At 43.7% G+C, this 21,305-nt stretch overlaps 1 protein-coding gene across 13 annotated transcripts in view; it reads right to left on the reverse strand.

Annotated features, from left to right (window-relative positions):
• Positions 1 to 21,305, reverse strand: part of CACNA1D (calcium voltage-gated channel subunit alpha1 D) — a 525,137-nt gene that overhangs the window by 172,951 nt on the left and 330,881 nt on the right. For all 13 annotated transcript variants that reach the window (XM_060402380.1, XM_060402383.1, XM_060402382.1 and 10 more), the window contains exons 4-7: positions 15,436 to 15,575; positions 6,268 to 6,410; positions 1,207 to 1,359; positions 448 to 644 (exon numbers count right to left, since the gene is read on the reverse strand). In XM_060402380.1, coding sequence (XP_060258363.1) covers positions 448 to 644; positions 1,207 to 1,359; positions 6,268 to 6,410; positions 15,436 to 15,575 — 633 coding nt within the window. The remainder of the gene's footprint in view (positions 1 to 447; positions 645 to 1,206; positions 1,360 to 6,267; positions 6,411 to 15,435; positions 15,576 to 21,305) is intronic.

Consider the following 21,305-nt stretch of genomic DNA (forward strand, 5'->3'; position numbering starts at 1 on the left):
AGTTAATTAATGTTTTCTACCTTCCATTTAGGACCTGGTAGAGAAACCTGCCTCTAGGTGTAAAAGATTAGTTTTAGTCTACGGAAGTCCGGGGGCCTCTTACTCTAGGGAATGACCCTGGGCTCTTCAAGTGTCTAATCAGGACAGCCCTGGTATGCTGGAGTTCCTCCAACAAAGGGGACTACTGGGTATGCTCAGTGGTAAGTCCCCAGGAGACACTGGGGATGCGAGGAAGTCCACATCCTGTAGCAGCTTTCTACAGCTGAAAGCAAGGCCCTGACGGGGAGATGTAATGGGTCTTGCTGAGTGAAAAGACAGTCTGCTTCCCTTCCCAAAGAACTCACTTCCAGGGGGTCTTCTCCAGCCAGCTCCCCAATGGCTCCAGCTAATGAAACACTTTTATCCGAGGAAAGCATGCTCCGTCAACCCCCTCCGCAAGCTGCTTACCCAGTAGAGCACGTCTGTCCAGCCCTCCATGGTGATGCACTGAAACACAGTGAGCATGGCAAAGGCAAAGTTGTCGAAGTTGGTGATGCCACCATTGGGGCCAACCCAGCCACTCCTACACTCCGTGCCGTTGGCGGTGCACTGGCGTCCATTCCCTGAGAACGCACACGGCGCTGGGTCCTCTTCAGCCACCACATCTGCAAACAGAGGTGCAGGCTTCACCACCCAGGGCGGGAACGACTCGCAGGAACCCGTGCCGCGGGAGCCGAGAATCTACCCGCCCTCCTCTGTCCTCACAGCACCTTCCTCAGCCTATACAGACTGATAGTATTTTTTTAAAAAATTACATTTTACTTATCTGGCTGTGCCAAGTCTTAGTGCGGCACATGAGGTCTAGTTCCCTGACCAGGGATCGAATCCGGGACCCCTGCATTGGGAGTGCGGAGTCCTAGCCGCTGGATGACCAGGGAAGCCCCAGAGAAACACTGTTGATTCACCTCATAGTCCAATTTCAGGGGGCTCCCCCCATCTTGTTTGCCAGAACACATTACATAGGAAATCAAGATAGAAAAAGAGACCAAATTCTCATTAATTCTAAATATAATTCACACTAAGAACGGCTTAGATTAACCAATGGATTTGGCTTTCCATTTCCCCCTGCCTCTCATTTTGTTTTAGATTTTTCCCAAACCAGAAAAGTTGTTTTGGGAAAAGCCAAATTTTTAAATAGTCTGGTTAGCGACCATTTTCATTACTCACCTGAGTCAGCAAAAAAACATGTTTTGTGCATTTTTCCAATAAAAAGCTCCAATCCTATAATAGCATAGATTATGATTACAAATAATACCAAAAGGGCTATGTGAAGGAGGGGAACCATGGCTTTTATAATGGAGTTCAGGACAACTTGTAAACCTAGGAAAGACAAAAACAAGTTTGTGAGCCAGCAAGATATTTCAGGGATGCATTTATATACTTCCTAATGATGCCTGTTCTGTATGGGGCACATGGTAATAAAACTCAAGGAGGTATCTCAGAGCTTTGAATTAACATGAAACCTGGGTGTGAGATAAGTTAAAAGATCCTCTCAAAGATCATCTAATCTAACTCCCTTAACTAGAAAGATGGGGAAACTGAGGCCTAGAGAGGGAACGGCTGGATACGAAAGTCACTCATTCCTGCATTTGTTCATCCGCCCAACAAAATTCCTTGAACATCTGCCACATGGCAAACATAAGGCGGAGTGTTCTGGGGACTATGAAGATGTATTACACAATGCGCTTCCTCCCAGAGGTGAGGTTCCAGTGAGAGACGTAAGCGTTACATATGAATTACTCTAAGGTAGCACACAGATGCTAGATGAGTAACATCACACAGTGAAAATTAAAGGAAGGATGAAAGACATCACTTCAGAGTGCAGTGGGGAGAAAAGAGGGCTGGGCAGGAGCCTCCCTCTCTGGAGGGCCTGAAGGCCAAGCAGGATACATTTCCACAGACAGGTGGGTCGCAGGCATGGGAGAGAGGCTGCTCCAAGCAGGGGAAGAAAGTACCCAAAGCACAGAAGAGAGCGAGTGTTGTGTGGCCGGGGATGGCGAGTCTTGGTTGGCGGTCATGCGGTGGAAAAGGGTAGCAGTAAAGGCAAGCAGATTGCGGCTGCAATCTACTAGGTACCTCTGGGTTCTGGATTCGGATTACAGGGCCAGACTCTAGTCCACTTTAGGGGATTTGAGAGGCTTTAGAGGCCAGACTTTAGAGGCTGTCAAAAGACAGCCTCTTTATTTATTCTAAATAAGAGAAAATCAAACAAAAGTTTCATAACATGTATGCATGGGAAAGAGCCAAGAAAACTCAAAAGGCAGCCTTTTCAGAAAGAGAAAAAGTGAAAGTTGCTCAGTCGTGTCCAACTCTTTGCTATCCCGTGGACGGTAGCCTGCCAGGCTCCTCTGTCCATGGAATTCTCCAGACAAGAGTGCTACAGTGGGTTGCCATTTTCTTCTCCAGGGGAATTTTCCCAACCCAGGGATGGAACCTGGGTCTCCTGATTGCAGGCAGATTCCTTACCATTTGAGCCACCAGGGAAGCCCCTTATAAAGACAAGTGGGGCTGCAAAAGGCAAAACAGGCAGAAAAGTAGCTGGAGGGTGCTGGGCTCTCCAGGGAGGCCAGGGTGAGGATCTAGAAGAGATCAGAACTCAGCAAGTGAGTCTGAGTTAGAGGAAGGTGCCCAGGTCGGCAGGGTCATGAGGCTAACCCTGGGGCCTGAGCAAGAGAAGGCGCCCTGGAGTGGGGGAGGTGAAAGAGCGTTAGAGGAAGGGGAGGGTGAGGACTGAACACCTGGTGAGTCTGGTCACTAAACAGGAAGGAGGCTGTGCCCTGTGGCTGAACCTCAAACCTTAGGGACGAGGGAGAGATGTGCAAACCTTGGAGCTACCCACACCTGGAGCAACACTGAGAGCCATGGTACAGGAAGAGAATAGACCAGGCCAAGAGGGACAGTGGGGCAATACTCAGCACCAGGCAGAAGGAAGCAGGAGCTGGAGGGAGGGCGGTCAGCAGGAAACCAGAGCCAGCTAGACGCAGGCCCCCTGACACCATGCACGCGCCCTGCACAGTGAGACACGTGGCCACCACTGAGACCCACCTCAGCTTCTCCACCGTAAACAGTCACACCTCCCCAGGCATTTTTAACAATTGCAGGTACTTAAGGAATCACTAGCGGAGAAGGCAATGGCACCCCACTCCAGTACTCTTGCCTGGAAAATCCCATGGATGGAGGAGCCTGGAAGGCTGCAGTCCATGGGGTCGCTAAGAGTTGGACACGACTGAGCGACTTCACTTTGACTTTTCACTTTCACACATTGGAGAAGGAAATGGCAACCCACTCCAGTGTTCTTGCCTGGAGAATCCCAGGGACGGTGGAGCCTGGTGGGCTGCCATCTATGGGGTTGCAAAGAGTCTAACACGACTGAGGTGACTTAGCAGCAAGGAATCACTAGTCCACAGCTGACAAACAGCACAGGAAAGAGCATGACCCAGAGCCCCCAATCCATCTTTCCCCCCTGTTCTTTTTCTTTCCCTTCCTCTCCCTGCTCTCTCTCTCTCCTCCAAAGTGCCCTTTCCTAGTATCTTCTCACAGTACCTTCCCAATACATATCCAAAGAAAGAAAGAAGAGGCTGAGATGCTAGAGTGAAATACATTAGAAATCAGAACACACCAAGCAAAGAGAAAAATACTTATCAGCAGTAAAAGTTCACCTTGATATGAAGTATACGGGAAGAGGTGGGGGACAAGATGGGGAGGGAAGAATGAGAAGAGGTTTTTTAGACTCACAAAGAACTTCTTTCCAGACTTTCATTAAGACAAAATCCTACATACTGCCTTCGGATATTTAAATGTTCAAATGATGTCTTCTGAAGAAAACAATGATCAATAGGATGACTTGTAATGTTTTCATCTTCCATAAGGAATAGATGAAGAGAAAAAGAAACATATCCTCTAATCTACTTGGACAAGATGGGGTTTGTTTGTTTTTTCATTTGCTTTTTATTTTAGGACATGCAAGGGCCATCCAAAATCATCATCCAGCAGTTAGCTCTTCTCAACTGAATGGCAGTGAGCCCTATGTTTCATAAATGTTTATTGTAACTGTAATATTTCAGATGGGCCACATTTATGAAATAATGACATTATATCTTCAAGTGCATGCATACACTTTCATGGTATTAGGCTCTTTTGTACACGACCAATGTGTCCAGCAGATTTCACAGAGCTCTAACCAAGGAAGCCGTGAAATGGAGCAGAAAGAACGCTGAGCCAGGAACTAGGAGGCCAAGGGTCTGGTCCCATCTGGCCACCCACTAGCCGTGAGAACCTGCCCAAGGTTTCTGCAAGCTTCCTCACCTAGAAGACAGTGTGCTCTTGGACCAGACGATCTTAAGGGTTCTTTCCTATATAATGCTTGAGCATTCTCATATGTACCTATTACCTGAGAGTAGGTGGTGAAGAGCTCCACACACATCTGAAGGACTCTATTTGAAACACATATTTACCTTCCAATGAAGGAACTTATGTCCACATACACACACAAAATCAGTCTTGCAGGACAGTCTGAGTTGTCTTCAGAGGGATCAGACATCTCCAAGGTACGTGTAAACAGCCACACCTTCCCAGGCATTTTTAATAATTGCAGGTACTTAAGAAATCACTAGTCCACAGCTGCCAACCAGCACAGGAAGGAGCATGACCCAGAGCCCCCAATCCATCTCCCCAAAGCCCAGCAGGGTCTGCAGAGAGACTTGGATGCTCCCCACAGGGCAGTTAATGAACACAGGCTGAGAAGTCCTCACGTATGACTCAGAGCCACAGAGCCACAGCACCCGCGCGTCTGCTCACAACACAAATACCGCAGGCAGACTGGCCTGTCATTTGCTCTTGGGGGTTAGAAAGTTGCCGTGGTTACTTTGAAATTAGATTAAGCTGTAACAACTGAATCTGAAACCTCATGTTTGCTCACTGAACTTCTCATTTAATCATGGCACACGCAACAGGGCCAGTCATTTTCAAGGTATGTCTATTTTTCTCAATTGCTTCCAGACGGTACTGTGGCTTTGACTTGCGCTGATCTTTTTCAATGAAAAATAAATGAACCATCTTGAAAAACAAGTACACACAAAACACCACTTCCTACATTTTAAAATGTTAAATTTGGAAGTTTTGTTTTGTTTTGTTTTTTCCAGAGAATTTTTGGTGCATTCTGAGTGCCAACGGGTTTAATACAATTTTATGAAGAACTTCTGAAGAAGCAAAAACATGATCTGTGCTCTTTTGAAGGTTTTATGATCTGTGAAAAAAGGCACACCCTGCAATCCCATAGCCATCCTGCAGCTGGAAGCAGGCAGTCACCTCGAAGCCACAGTCCTGGGAGAGTCACTAAAGTGTCTGCCCTCAGAAGTCCCCAAGAGGGATGTCCTCTCATGGGCAGAGCCCAGGGAAGTACATGCCTTGCTCCTTATCCAAATTCCTGGCTGAAGCATGGACGGGGCATCTTTTCTATACTCAGGTGGCACTGGATCTGGCCTGGAGATCTGCAGCAAGAAGCAAACGAGGGCCTGGCATAGACAGGTACCACAGACTAGCGGGTGACACCGCATCTCTCACACTGAGCACCCCCTCCAGCTCCAGACCTTGTGCTGAGGCTCCCTCTGCATTACTGCATTCAGACCTTACAACCACCTTCCGGCAGGTGCTACTGTGCCCTACACACAGGGAGGACCCAGAAGCATCCGCTTCCTCCCCACACTGGGATGGGCACAGCCTCTCTACAGGATAATTAAGTGGAAGTTTTAGGATTCCAGGCCCTTGCGGCTCACTTTGAGAAAAGGCAGTCAGTTGAGCCCTCTGACACCCCTGTCTATATAACCCACCATGTTCAGAGGGGCAGGCCTGAAAGTGGGAGGAAGTGATGGTGGTGATGGTGTCAGAGGCTGAAGACCAGACTGCAGCCAGGAGGCCTGAACTCATGGTCTCCTACCACCATTCACTTGGCCTCTGCCCAAGAGAATACTCTCTCTCTTCCACAAAATCAGGAAGACAATGATCACTACTGCCCCTACTCTACTCCCACTGGAGCTTTCACAGGGACCCAAAGTGACAACATAAGCAAGAGTACTCTGTAAACAGTGAAGGCCTCCACGGTGTTGCCTGCAGAGACCCTGGCTGGAGAACAGCAACTCACCTTATCACACCCTGCTTCATAATCCCGAGACCCACCCAGAAGAAAACCGATCCGCAAAATCCTGGCTTTAGGAAACGAAACGTGCTTACTGGGCACTCCTGATACTAGTCGAAGTGGTCGTAACACTCGAAAGGCGCGGAGGGCTTTGACGTCAAAGCCTCCTGATTTGCCACTGGAGTGGTTACCGCCTTCTGTTTCTTTGGTTAATTGTTCCAAAATTACACTAAACAATCTGAAAGAAGAAGAGAGGAAGAAATGTTAGTCTGTCACCCAGGGAAGCAAAGCAGGATGGTGAGAGTAGCTATTTTTGAACAAAAGCTAAGTCTGTAAGGCTGATGCTTAAGGGAAAGCAAGGCAGAGCAAGAACTGGGCTATGACCCCTGGCTAGGATCCTACATCTAAAAGGACCAGAGATGGGACTGATATCAGCTGTTTTCCTGCCAATGGAGCATCCTAGCAAGATAGCCCCCGGATCCCTCGTGAATCCCCTCTTTCAATGATGACAATGGAATTGCCCAAACAACAGTAATGACCACAATCATCATAGCAGCTCCCATTCATGAGCGCTCAGCATGTGCTAAGCACTTTACATCAATTATCTTGTTAATCCTCAAAAATGTTATGCAATGGAGATCATGGACACTAAATTACATGTGAGGAAGCAAACTTGGTGAGAACAAGTAACGTGCCCAAGGCCACACAACTAATGGCAAAACTAACATATGAATCCAGGTGTGTTGGCCTCACTGAATGTAGGCTCCATGTGTTAAGTGGAAGTCACTTCAGTCATGTTCGACTCTGCGACCCCATGGACTGCAGACCACCAGGCTTCTCTGTCCATGGGATTCTCCAGGCAAGAATACTGGAGTGGGTTGCCATTTGTTTTTGCAGGGGATCTTCCTGACCCAGGGATCCAACCCAAGTCTCTCGTGTTTCTTCCACTGGGAGGCAGGTTCTTTACCACAATGGCAGGGAACTGTCGTCTCTCTGTTCATTTAGTCTGTTTCAGCCCAGTGCCTAAAACAGTTCCTGACCACAGAAGGCACTCAAGAAATATATGATGAATAAATCAGTGAGTGAATAACTCCAGACTCCCAAATCTTATTCAGTATGTTATACCACTTCCAATACAGTCACTGAGACACACACAGCCCCACCTCCATCCTCACAGGGATGTTCAGGGCATGCTGTAAATCACAGATGCCAAGGAGCTAAGCAAAAGCCAAACGCAGAAACCTAAGACAAGGTACTAATATCGTCATTTTCTCTTTTGAAATGTGAATAATATTGTATCTGGCAGCCACCACAAATTTTTTCCTATTCTCAGAAGGTTTTTCGAATAAAGCTATTTTCAGGCAATCCACTCACTTGACAGTTACTTTTACTCTTTCAAATAAACATTTTTTTTTTCAAATAAACATTTGTTCTTTGGAATTGTTGCTTGTTTTTCAGAATAAATAGAAATTTGCCCCTTTCAAACAGAATCGACTCGGGCCAATCAGATTGTGGAAATGATTGGCCCAGCAACAAAGAAAAGGTTTCCAAAGTTTAATTAGCAGCTAAAGTAGAAACGCTGCCCCCACTGGCATGCCTCAGGATAGCCAAGACACTAAGTCCATAAAATACAGGGTGGTCTGATTACAGCGCTGATGGGGCAGAGCCATAGCATTCTGGGGTGTTTAAAGAAGGGTCATTTGTTTTAATAACAGTACCACAATTAGCAGTGAACCTGGGGGGTGGGAGGCAGGGGAAGCGGAGCAGGAGTATGTCAGGTCTTTACGTTTTCAAAGCGACAAAAGGCAGGCTCTTTCTGCTTATGACTGGGAAACGTATCACATTTATGATAGGTCTCTCTCTCTCTCATTAGCACAGTTTTGTCATTACTGTAAACCGCTCCCCTCCCCCAGTCAAGGCTGAAGTTAAAAGTCTGCCCTTCCAAACAAGTTCACAGTGTCACAAAAACAAAGCCAAACTAAGAAAGAAAACCTCAAACTCTTCTGAAATGCGGCAGCCGCAGGAATTTTCATCCCAAAGGGTTAGGAAAATAATTTATGCAGGTGGTGACTTAAGATTGCTTTCAAGTATCAGTGTTTTGCAAAGTACACATCATGGCCCTTTTCTCCCCTGTTCTTCAGTGATGTCCTTGAAAACAGGTGAACAATGCCGCCCCCCCCCCTACCCCCCACGGAGGAACCTGAGTCAGACAGGGAAAGCTGACTGCTGGCCAGAGGCCTCAGGAGCCAGGCCATGCTTCCATTCCTGAGTTAGGAGGCTTTAGGAAAGTCTCTTTCCTTCTTGGGGCCTTCGTTTATGTCTGTGTAAACTGAGAAAACTGATTAAATGATACAGAAGCCTGTCCTTCCCATTCTAATATTCTGTGAGATTACGCCTTTCATTGTCTTCCCCTTCCACCCAACCAAACTAAGTACCATGTGCCTGAAGAGATGAGGACATAAGAACGAAGTATTTCATCCTCAGTTGTTATTAAAAGTATATCTCCAGACAGAAGGAAAAGGCAAGGAGCAACCCAAACTGACACAAATTAGAAGTAAGGGAATGAGCCCCTCGTGTTCACAAAGCTTAACTGATGAGCTTGAATGCCTAAAAGTCATGTTTATTGGAAAATTTAGAGGAGTGGAATAAAAGTTGGCTCAGATCAAACTTTTCTATACAGAGAATTACATCAGCTCTGGTAGACATGTTGAACCTTCCTGTGGTCACATTATAACAGTTAACATTTTAGAAAATATCAATTACTTTCTTAACGTCTCTGTTATTGGGAATCTTGACAAAAGCAATAGGTCATGGTTGACTTGGAACGGAAAATCCATTGGATTAAGACAGAATCGGCAGTTGGAAACTTCAGTGAGTAGGAATTTGATTCAAGTAAAGACATAACAATTCAACTTTCCTTTTTCTTTTTAAACTTTTCTTCTGCTCTTTGACTATACTTTTGTACATATTTTAAAGGATAATCTGATATTCTAAAGGTTTTCATACTTAATGAGAAAAAAAGATCAAGGCCAGTTCAACTTGAGCTTCTTAGATGATTTTTTTTTTACTTCTTAAACCAACTTTACTGTGGCTTACTTTATATAAAATAAAACACAACCATTTAATGAGTACAGTGAGACAGGTTTTGACAAAGGCATGAGCCCAAGTAACAAATACTCAAACAGCTCTCTCATGCCTGTTTGCAGTCATCGTCAGCTCAGCCTCAGGTATCCACAGACTTTATCAGTTTTATCATGTAGGGCTGTTTTGTTTTTATTTCCTTTTCTAGAATCTTACATGAATAGAGTCATACAGCATGTTCTCCTTTTATCTTTTGTTCACCATAGTTTTGAGATCATTTTCTATTTCTATAAGCAGTGTATAAGAGTTCCAGTTGCTCCGTATTTTGGTTAACATCTGGTATTGTCAATCTTTTTACTAATACCAGTGAGTATGTAATGCTATGTCACTGTTTTAATTGGCATTTCTCCAATTATCAGTAACACTGAACATCTTTTCAGGTGCTTGTTGACCATTTACACATCTTCTTTTATGAATATCTGTTCAAATTTTTTGCCCATTTATGTACTGGGTCATACTCTTACCTTCCAGTTGTAAGAGTTCTTTACAAATTCTGAATACAAATCCATGGTCATATATATGAAGTGGGAATATTTCCCAATCTGTGCCATATATTTTTATTTTCTTCACAGTGTCTCTTTTGAATAAAAGTTTTAATTTTGATAAGGTTCAAAAATTCTAGTATTTCTTTTATGGCAAATGCTTTTTCGGGTCCTAAGAAGTTTCTACCTAGCCCGAAGTCATAAAGATTTTCTCCTAGAAATACAGTTTTAGCCTTTAAATATAGGTTTATGATTCATTTTAAGGCATTATTTGTATATGGTATAAGGTAAGAATGGAGAAAGTCATCTTTTTCACACAGACAGTTGTTCCAGCACTATTTGTTGAAAATGGTTTCCTTAATCCATTGAGTCATCATGACACCTCTATCTAAAATCAGTTGATCACATCCGTATGGGCTTATTTCTAAACCTTCTATTTTGTTCCACTGATCTTTATTTCTATCACTTATTCTAGTATCATACTGTCTTGACTACAGTGGCTTTGTAGAATGTCTTAAAATCGGGTTCCAGGTTTGTTCTTACAGATTTCCTTGGCTAGTCTAGAGCCTAATTTTCATATAAAATTTTGAATAAGTTTGTCAGTCTCTACAACAATCTTACTGGGATTTAGATTACATTCAATCTATATCACAATTTGGGAAGGACTGATATTCTAGTGATATTGAGTCTTCTAGTCCATGAATTGGAACATTGGGTCTTCCAGTCGATAACATGTATTTAGGTCTTTTTTAATTTCTCTCAGCAGGTTTGGTCATTGTCAGTGCACTATTTATCCCTCAATAGTCCATGGGTTTGATGATATAATAAATAATAATGCTGTTAACATTTCATTTTCAAATTGTTCATGACTAATATATAGAAATTTACATGCTTCTTTGAAACACTGCTAAATTCTTTCAAAACACACTTTCATATTATTTTAATCTTAAATTCACTGAGGTTTGTTTCATGACCCAGAATATGTCTTTATTGCTGAATGTTCCACCTGCACGTGAAAAGAATGTGTATTCTGCTCTTGATGGGTGCACAGTGCTCTGAAAAATCAATTTCCTTGAGTTGGTTGATGGTACTGTTCAGAAGTCCCTATATCCTTAAAGATTTTCTGGCTAGGTGGTCTATCAACACTCCCAAGAGAGGAGTATTAAAGTGTACAACTACAATTGAAGATTTGTCTATTCCCCCCTTTCATTTCCATCAGTTTGTGCTTCATGTATTTTGAAGATCTGTTATTAGGCACATAGTTCATCAGAGCATATAAGCCTAATAGCCAGTCTACATACACATATGCACATACCACATACACATTTAGGATTATTATATCTTCTTATGAAATGACTCCTTTATCATCATGAAATGTCTGCACCCTTGATAACATTTCCTGTTCTGAAGTTCACTTTGTTGGTTATTAATATAGCTTTCTTTTGATTGGTTTTTAATTTTGATTAGTTTTGCATGATATATAGTTTTCTGTCCATTTATTGTTGGGTTTAGTCACTCAGTCATGTCCGTCTCTTTGTGACCCCATGGACTGTAGCCTGCCAGCCTTCTCTCTCCATGGAATTTCCCCAGAAAGAATCCTGGAGTGGGTTGCCATTTCCTTCACCAGGGGATCCAGCTCTCACATTGGCAGGCAGATTTTTTTAACCACTGAGTCACCTGGGAAGCCTCATCTCTCCTTTCACTTTCAAATTATTTGTCTTTGTAAATTAGGTTTCTTATAGAATTGAGTGTTTTTCCATCCTAACACCAAATACATGTATAAAATCTGATAACCTCTGGATTTTAAATAAGGGTATAGCTGGGTTTAAATCTATCATCTTGTTATTTGCTCTCTACTTGCTCTATCCACCAAACTTTTCTTTCCTGCTTATTGAAAAAAAAATTAAATGAGCTTTTGAAGGATTCCATTTAATCTCTAATACAGACTTATCAACTATACCTCTTTATTTTTTTGAGCGTCTCTTCTAGACCCAGTGTCAGCACAAATTTTCTGTGGAGTGCCAGAGAGCAGCTATTTTAGGATTTGCAGGCCATAGGGTCTCTGTGACAACTAGTCAACTTTTCCATCCTAACACCAAATGGCCATAAAACATGAGTGAGTGTGACTGTCTTCCAATAAAACTTAATCTGTTAAAGCAGACAGCCAAATACTTTGTCAATGTAGGAGGTGAAAAAGGCAGTAAATGTCTTTTTTGTCTATGAGCTGAAGCTTGCTGGCCTATGCTGTACGGTTTACTCTTTAACTTCTCATTGTCTACCTTCAAATAATTCCACCAAGTATACAAGCACTTTTCCATGCTATGTGGATATTTCCTTGTTTCTGTCCTTCGTGCTATTTTTATTTTTACTTTCATAGATGCTATAAACCCCACAATCCACAGCTGTTATTTTTGCTTTAAATAATCAATGCTATAGAGAAACTTTAAAATGAGAAAAAATGTTTTCATATTTATACATGCATCTACCCTTTCTGGCATTCTTCATTTCTTTTGTATGGATGTGTATTTCTTACTAATGTCTTTCATCAGTGTGAATAAATTCCTTTATATTTCTTAAGGTGCAGGTCTCCTGGTGGCAAATTTTCAGCTGTGGTTTGTCTGAAAAATGTTCTTTCTTACTTCAACTTTTTAAGGTCTCTTCACTAAATAAGAATTGAAGGTGAACCCTTTTCCCTAGAACTCTGAAACTTTCTGTTGTCTTCTGGATTGCATAGTTGTTGACAAGAAGTCTACAATGACTTTTTCTCTACTTTTAAGATTTCTCTTTATCTTTGGTCTTGAGCAGTTTGATTATGATCATGATATGCCTTGACGCAGCTTTTTTCGTCTTTACTTTGGGCTTTGTTGACCTTCTTGGATTTGTGAGTCTATGTTTTTCATCACATTTAGAAAATCTGGACTATTTCTTCAACTATTTTTGTCTCCCCTCTATCTACTATCTTCTGGGACTCCAAGTATATGAATAATAGGTCGTGTCAGACGGTAAAGCATCTGTCTACAATGCGGGAGACCTGGGTTCGATCCCTGGGTTGGGGAGATTCCCTGGAGAAGGAAATGGCAACCCACTCCAGTACTCTTGCCTAGAAAATCCCATGGATGGAGGAGCCTGGTGTCCATGGGGTCGCAAAGAGTCAGACACAACGAGCGACTTCATTTCACTTCACCCCATAGGTCACCAAGGTGGTATTCATTTATTTTCCATCATTATTTTTGTGTGTTACTGTTATCTCTTCAAAATCTTTGATCATTCTATTGAGTCTACTCTGCTGTTAGGTCAATCCAGGGAATTTTTCATTTTAGACATATTTTCCAGATCTCAAAGTTCCATTTGGTTCTGTTTTACATTGTCCCATCTTTTCTCACTGTAGTCATATATTCCTTTTAAGTATATAAACATGTTTATAATAGTTTTTAAAGGCTTATAAAGTAATTCTCCACTAATTCCATCCTGTCTGTCATTTCTAGGTCTGCCTCTATTAATGGAATTTCCTACTAGCTATGGATCACATTTATTCACAAGTCTAGAAATATTTGACTGGAAGCTGAACACTTTATCTGGATTTTGTTGTCTTCCTTTAAAGAGTGTTGAGTTTTGCTTTGGCGGGCGTTTAAGTTACTTGCAAGTCAGTCTGCTCCTTTTCAGGTTTTTTTTCAAATACTATTAGCAAGGGTTTCAGGTAGTTTTTACTGTAGAACAGGAGTTGTCAAAATTGTTTTGTAAGGGGCCAGACAGTAAATATTTTAGGCTTTCTGGACCTAAACCACATAACTCAACTATGTAAACAAATGCTTGTGACTGTGTTACAATAAAACTTTATTTACAAAAATTGGTAGCAGGTTGAATTTGGCCCACTGATTGCAGTTTGCCAATACCCACTCTAGAGTTAGTTGAGCTGTATTATTAATGGCCCTTCTGGGGTTTCAACTGACAGTCCAGGGTGTTCAACAAGGTCTTTCCACTCTGGTTGCTTATAACTTGAACAAATCCCAGACCTATATGAGCCCTAGTTATTAGTCAGCTATAGCTCCCAGCTCTTCCTTTTTCCCTAGTAGTAGTCTTTGCCTGGACTTGTGGACTATCATCCCATGTACATGTAGCTTAGGCTTCAGCCAAAACTCAAGAGGGCCCCAAGGCGTATTTATGGACCTCTTTCTCTTTGGTCCCTCACTGCTCCCATACCATGCCTCTCCAATTTTAGCCATCTCAACCTTCCTAAACTCTTGTCTCTGTCTCTGCAACTCAATGAGATCACCACACTCTGCTTGATTCCCTGTCTTTGTGCTGTATGATAGTCTGAAAAGTGCCTCCAGATGGAAAGTTGATTGCAGGGTGGGACAAAAGAAATGGAGCTAAGATGAACAGACAGTCCAGAGTCAGGAGAGTTACAGCAAGATTATTCCAGAACAGAGAGGCCTGTAAGGCTCCTGCTTGCCATTCTTTGTTAGAGTTCATCAAATACAAGAAGGCGTGATACATATCAACTGTTCATTTTAGTTGCACTATCTTTGCCATAATGCCTTCGATTCCAATGTACTAGGGTGGCTTTTGCAACAGTTAATATTTTTCTAAGTCTAAATCATACTGTTGGGCTACCATTTTGGATCCCACTCTATCTTCCTAGATTTGAAAGAAGAGGCTCAAAATTTATCCCACTCTCCAAATATCTAGCACCATTAGTCTCTCATGAAAAAGTAAAGGATTCATGATAAATAATAATAATCCAAAAGGAAAAAATCACCTTGCTCAACTGCAGAAAGCATTTGAATGAAGTTACGGAGATGAAAACAGAAAGGCCACTTAATAATTTCTCTCTGTGGGAATACATACCATTTTAGGAATAACCCATTTTACAGCTAGGCAACTAAGACTGAGTAAAGGATCTTATTTTCCTGTGTGGGTGTTTGGTCCAAAGACCCAGCATTCCTCTGACATTGATTCATTTCTTTCTTGCTGGAAACATTTCCAGGTGTTGAAGGACCAGACTAACACAGGCCACAGTTTTTTAACATTCTCCTTTAACTGAAACTGTTGGTGTCTTCTTCCTGTGACAGGATGCAGGGATAATGTCTGCTTCTCTGCATTTTCTGGCTTATTTCACTTCATGCCGGATATCTGACATTTTTCAAGCACTTGTTTTGTTATTTGAAATGGGATAGTAGTGTGCCAAATCTTTTCCCCCAAGGCAGCAGAAAAAATTAATAGCTTTGCTCAAGGGATGTTAAATGGCAGAGTATCTCACTGCTATGAAGGATTTATTACTGCTTTATTTTGGTTTTTTAACTTGACGGGGTGTTAAGTATAAGAGCTCTACACGTTGGACTCAAATCACCAGCAGAGCTGGCCTATCTGTAAAGGCCCAAGGCCTTGTAAGAAGAACCCTCTCACATCACTAGCTGAGCTTGAACTTCCTTCCTTAACACGTTCCTCAAAGAGGGAGTAACAGCAATGAGAGAATTTCAAATTGGTCTCTGGCATCACCAGGCTTCAGAGAACTCCTGACAGGTTCTGGCTACAATCACCAGCATAAAGCATCAAGCCTGTGCCCTTAAAATACTGTTTTCTGTTACTCCCCACCTCCCATGTTCCAAAAAAACATTTCCCCAAATAAAAGGGACTTACCCTACTATGACTATAACAAAATCCAGTAAATTCCATCCATTCCTAACATAAGCATTAGGATGTAGCAATAATCCATATGCTATAATCTTCAAAAATGTTTCGACTGTAAAAATAATCAGGAAGGCATATTCTACTTTTTCCTGTGAAGAGAAACAAAGAAAACAAAAAATTGGGGGTGGGGGAGAAGAAGAAAAAGAAATAGGAATTAGAATCAGTGTCTCAGAAATATTAGCATTTAACTCCAAGCCAAGTTTTATTATGAGAAATGGAAAAATTAGCACTACACCTGGAGCAAGAAGGCATTTTAATTCTAACACTGAATGTCTCATAAGCAACTAAGTGTAAAGCACTTTCCATCCTGGACTGCATGGTTGCACTTTGCCACCTGCCTTGATGTGTGCATGGTGACCCTGCCTAGGACATAACCGCGTGTTTGTTATTTCTGCACATTTGCAAAACGCAGCATGTTTTCCTCCTAAGCTTGCCCAGTCAGGCCCCCAGGAAAGCGCAAGGATGCTACAGAGATTCCCTCGGGGCTTTGAACACAATGTCCTTGGGAAGAAAGGAAGATGTGTCTGCTTTGACCCTCTCCTCCTCTCGGGTTTCCATCTTGACTTCTAGGTCAGGATCGGCTTTGTCACTGAGCAGCAAGATGACCTCGGCAAGCCCCTCCTGTCCTCTGGACCTGCGTTTCCTCACCTGCGCAGTAAGGGCGGGGGAGGAGGGGATTCAGGATGGCAAGGCCATCAGCAGCCACTTCCATCTTACTGCCACAGATCTCTGAGATGCCACCCTCATGTTATGGGACTCTCAGAATCTTTCTGATGCCAACTCATGTAATTCCAAGAATTGTAGAAAATGCATCCATCAGCAAGTCTCAAAATGTTGGCTCTCTCCTCTTTTACAAGGTTTTCTTTGTATGGCTTGGGTTTCAAAAGAAATATGGACTGTTGAGATGTATGAGGTCAATTTTACAAGAGGAATGTGCTGGCAAAAAGCTACTTAAAGAACAACTAAGTGAACCATCCTAATTAAAACTCTTCCACATGGACCATAAAGTCCTCTGCTAATTCTCTGTGAGACCTGAAGAAAGTTACGAATGCCTCAGGAAAACAGAAGTCATGGAATTCACTTATTAAGATGCCTCGTGCAAGAGGGCAAATAAATTTGGCTCAGGAAATACTTAGTGAGCACCTCTTCTCCACGATGGGCCCCACTCCAGGAGCCAAGATAAGAAAAGCATCTCCACTGTGGTCCTATCTTTGAAATGTTTAGTCCAGTGCAGAAGGTAAGGGTTTCAGATGTGATACACAGAGGACATTGCAGGAGAGGGAATTGACAAAGAACAGTTCTGCACCTTGATAAGCAGTTCTGTCCTCTGATAAGGCCAAAGGGTTAGACCCTTTCTCCCCTGCTGAAACTGAAGCTCCAATACTTTGGTCATCTGATGCAAACAGCCGACTCATTAGAAAAGACACTGATGCTGGAAAAGACTGAAGGCAGAAGGGGATGACAGAGGATGAGATGGCTGGATGGCATCACCAACTCAACGGACATGAGTCTGAGCAAGCTCTGGGAGATGGTGAAAGACAGGGAAGCCTGGCGTGCTGCAGTCCATGGGGTCCAAAGAGTCAGACACAACTGAGCGACTAAACAACAACAACAACCCCTGCAAGGACTTGCTTTGCTCCACAGAAGCAGTGTCTTTTCTAGGCCACCCTGGGCTCTAGCTGCCACCAGAGTGCTACGCCTCCATCGCAGGCGAGTCCCAGGTGGGACTTCGCTGAGTTCTGCCACTGCATCCTTCCTGTTTACCAGCAGGGAACTGTCCAATCCTGGAGGTACCCCAGCCTCTATCCCCGTTCTCCGCTCCCCAGTGGTCATGCTGAAAAGCCAGTTCATCAGTTCTTCCCTCCAGGTCCATGTCATTCCTCACATGCCCTCAAGAGCACCGCTTGATCCTCAGAACACCGTCCGAGTGGTCTAATAAATTCCTTTGCGGTGAAAGTTAGCCAGAGTCCATGTGTTTTCAATTTTAAAAGTCTTGCTCATCCCCAGCCTCCACACTCATGCTTCCTCTCTCAGTCTGGCTCATCCTGTGTACCCCACACCATCCTTCACCAGGCTGCAAGAACTTCTTGGGCCATGACCTGCTCCCTCCGCACAGCAGCCACACCCTCCAGGCTGGGATGAGCAGCTGAAATTCTCCCAGAGCAACAGCATGTGTGCCCCCTTGTCCCCCAGGCAGACCTCCAAGGACTCCTCTGTTTACTCTCTGGAGTCCCTGTGAGCCTCGTGAGAGCAAGGGCTCATTTTCCCATTCACTGCCACATCCCCAGCTGGTGAGCTCCCACGGGGCATACACTCAGGCCACTGTGGATGTTCTGAAGAACAGCGACCGACGTCACTACTGACTACAGAGGAGAGATTCAGGAAGGCTTTGATGAGGTAGTGACCCTAACTTAGCGAGCTAAAAGGAGAAGATTTAACCAGAAGCAAAACTCTCTGAATAAACCAATCTGCTGCCCTCAAATTGGACCCTGGCCACCAAAGGTAGACCGTCAGGATGTTTTTGAGAGTTAGAACTGTAAGGGAACCAGATAAGCAGGAAACAGCACGTCGATTTTACAATTCTTCTTCCCTTTTTATCCCTTCTGCTTTATTTACTGGGCCAGACAGGAAAAAAAAAAAAAAGGCTTTTGCTCCCATCAATATTCAGAGCAGTAACATCTCTACGTCAACACAGCACTATACTTTAGAGCAGACAAACAAGACAGGGAACAGAGAGTACACGACACCTACCAAACCCAGCTTGTTTTCCCTCTGTAGCTTTTACTTATAAGTAATTTTGCCACAATAATACAAGGGCTATTTGTGAAACTGAATTGTTTAGGGCTCTTTTATCCCTCTCTCATCCTCCCCTCTCTCCTTTTTGAAGATTTTTGGCCTTTCTTTGCAAAATCCTCCACACATTACTTGATGGAATTGATTATATGAAATGTAACCTTGCTTTAATGCAGTTCTTTACTACAGAGATTCTACCATGATGCCAGCTGAACAATCACAGGCTGAAGAGCACGCAGACCAGTCTGCCTAGAAGCCAGATCATCCTGGCCCCCAATCCTGCTGTTAGAAAGGACTCTCAGGAAACAAATACCCTTCTACGTTAAGCAAATGCAGTGTTAAAGAAAAATCTTGCAAAACAACAATCCTCAGAACGGGAGGTAATTACTTCACAAGAGGATTGCTCATTTGAGAAAAGAATGTTGGGTTAGTGATTTGAAAGGAAGCCACCAGAAAAGGCCAGGTTCTTTATAAGATAGGGTGAGAACATGCACCTGGATGAAGGACAGTGAGACGCTGCACAGAGGAGATACGCAGCCAGAGTCCAAGATGGGTGGGAGCACAAGGAGGCCACCACGGTAAGGATGAAGGAATGGAGCAACTGAAGAGAGGCAAGCGAGCCCTCCAGAAATGAACATGAAATGAGGTGGCCCCTGGGCAGGGGCTGTATCTTAAAAGCCCTACTCCAGGCCAAACAAGAAGAGTATATGATTCTCATACCCCAATTTCCCTGCATTTGCCAGGCACGCTCACCCAGACACCAGCAGGGATCCACTTCACCAACAGGGCATCCTGGATGAGCAGGGCCAGCCAAACCATCTTTTAACAAAGCAGAAAGCACCAAGTCTTCACCAGAGACCACTCTGTTATGTGGATGAAAGTCCCCTATGAGACCCAAGTCACTAGAGAAATGAAAGCTGAACATCTAATTCTGAAACCTGATTTACCTTCTTTCAACAGTGAAGTTTCACCAAGCAGGAGAGGCTCTAAAGCAAGAGTCTCTGAACCAGTTAACCCCATACAGAGCCTTGAGAAACAGAAACTCAACTAGCAGGGAACAGTTGATGCCAGGATCCTTACCTGTACTTGGTGATCAGCTGTCCTATTTTCAAGGATCCCTTTACTAGCACTGTGATACAAACATTCATCCATCATGAATCTATCTATCCACTCATGCATCCCTGAGCACCTGTGTTTCCCTCAGAAAGCCTGGTCCCTACCCTCACAGAAGTCCCCACCTGCTGTCAAAAGATCAACAGAGGCTTCATGAGCCAGGTAAGGCTTATCTCTTTGCTTTGCTCATCACCCGAAAGGCTCAAGTCTTTGCAGAGGTCTCCTGGCATACACCCTGGCAGTGAAAGACACAGAGTCTCCCCATTCACACACACATCCCTTCTGGGTCCTACCACCTGGGCTCCTTATAGGCAGAGATCATTTCTAACTGTGTTTGTAACCCCAGCATCCAGCACCATACCAGTCTCTGATGGCTCAGATGCTAAAGAATCTTCCTGTAATGCAGGAGACCCAGGTTTGACCCCTGGGTTAGGAAGATCCCTGGAGAAGGAAATGGCAACCCACTTCAGTATCCTTGCCTGAAAAATTCCATGGACAGACAAGCCTGGTGGGTTACAGTCCATGCAGTCCCAAAGAATTGGAAATGACTAAGCAACTAACATTTTCACTTTCCAACACCATACAGGGCACACATAAAGTACTCATGGGTCCCAATAGGAGGTAGAAAAGAAAAAAAAAAAAAAGACAAGGAATTAAGCAACAAGGCCAGACTGAAAGAGGGCTATAAAAACATGAGAACTTAGGATTCTAGCATATGTACCAAAAAGCAAACCAAGCAGGACAGGAATCTTTCTAAATTACCAAAAGCCCTTCTAGAACAAGCCTGGGCTCAACAGTCAGACTGTAGAGAACAGCTGATCCCAGCATCTCCCAGGTCCTTCCTTTCAATCCCAGCTGGAGCCCCTGTGAACACCCTTACCTCCCACCCTCCTGTCCCTTCCAGCTTGCTCACTCCTCTCCTGCAAGAGCATCCACTGCACGTCATGGGCTGACCTGCTCCCTTCCACTATGCTCCCAAGTTCATACGTTCCCTGCTCCACACCTCTGTCCATTCTGTTTCACCCACCTTGTGTGCTAGCCCTACCCCTACAGGTGCCAACTCCCATCTCTGGTGGGCACACAACCCTGACACGGGACTAACACAAGCCCAGCATGGAGTTGTGGAGAGAACGCAGGGCCTGGAGTTGAATCTGTCTGTATTCTGCTAGCCCCAGTTAGCCTCGACTCACTCAGGTCCACATCCTGTTCTTCACTACAGATGCCTTCCTCCACCCTCAGCCCAATTCCTGCCTTTACACCAGGCTAAGTTCTCCCTGTCCTTCAAAGCTCAGCTTAAATGACACTTTCTCAGCAAAACCTCTGCTGACCTCCCAGACAAAATTCAGACCCACTGGTATATGCTCTCAAAGCTCACGATATTTCTGCATAGCACTATTCACAATGGAAAATTTAAATTTAAAAAACACTACCTCTTTGATACTTGTCTATCCCAATAAATGATAATTTCTTATAAAATCAGGGACCATTTATATTTCATACATCACTGTATTTTCAAGTCTGTCACAAAAACAAATACTCAATATTTATAAATGAGGAAATAAATGGGCAAAATGAGAAGTTCTGACCAAACATTATTCAACGGCCTTTCCTGCTAAGACATTCCGTAATTGTTTTAGTCGGCTCAGGCTGCCATAACAAAATACCATCGGCCGGCTGGCTTAAATAACAGAGGCTTATTTCTCAGTCTGGAGGCTGAGAAGTCCAACATCAAGGTGTCAGTTGATCTGGTGTCTGGTGAGAACACTTCTTCTGGCTTGTGGAAGGCTGGCTTCTCATGCTATCCTCATCTGGCCTTTCCTTGGTGGAAATGTACACATAGAGAGAGAGTTCACCCTTCCTATTCTTCTCAGGGCACTAATCCCATCATGAGGGCCCCATCCTCAAGACCTAAT

Source organism: Ovis aries, chromosome 19 (assembly GCF_016772045.2).
Source record: "Ovis aries strain OAR_USU_Benz2616 breed Rambouillet chromosome 19, ARS-UI_Ramb_v3.0, whole genome shotgun sequence".
NCBI lineage: Eukaryota > Metazoa > Chordata > Mammalia > Artiodactyla > Bovidae > Ovis > Ovis aries.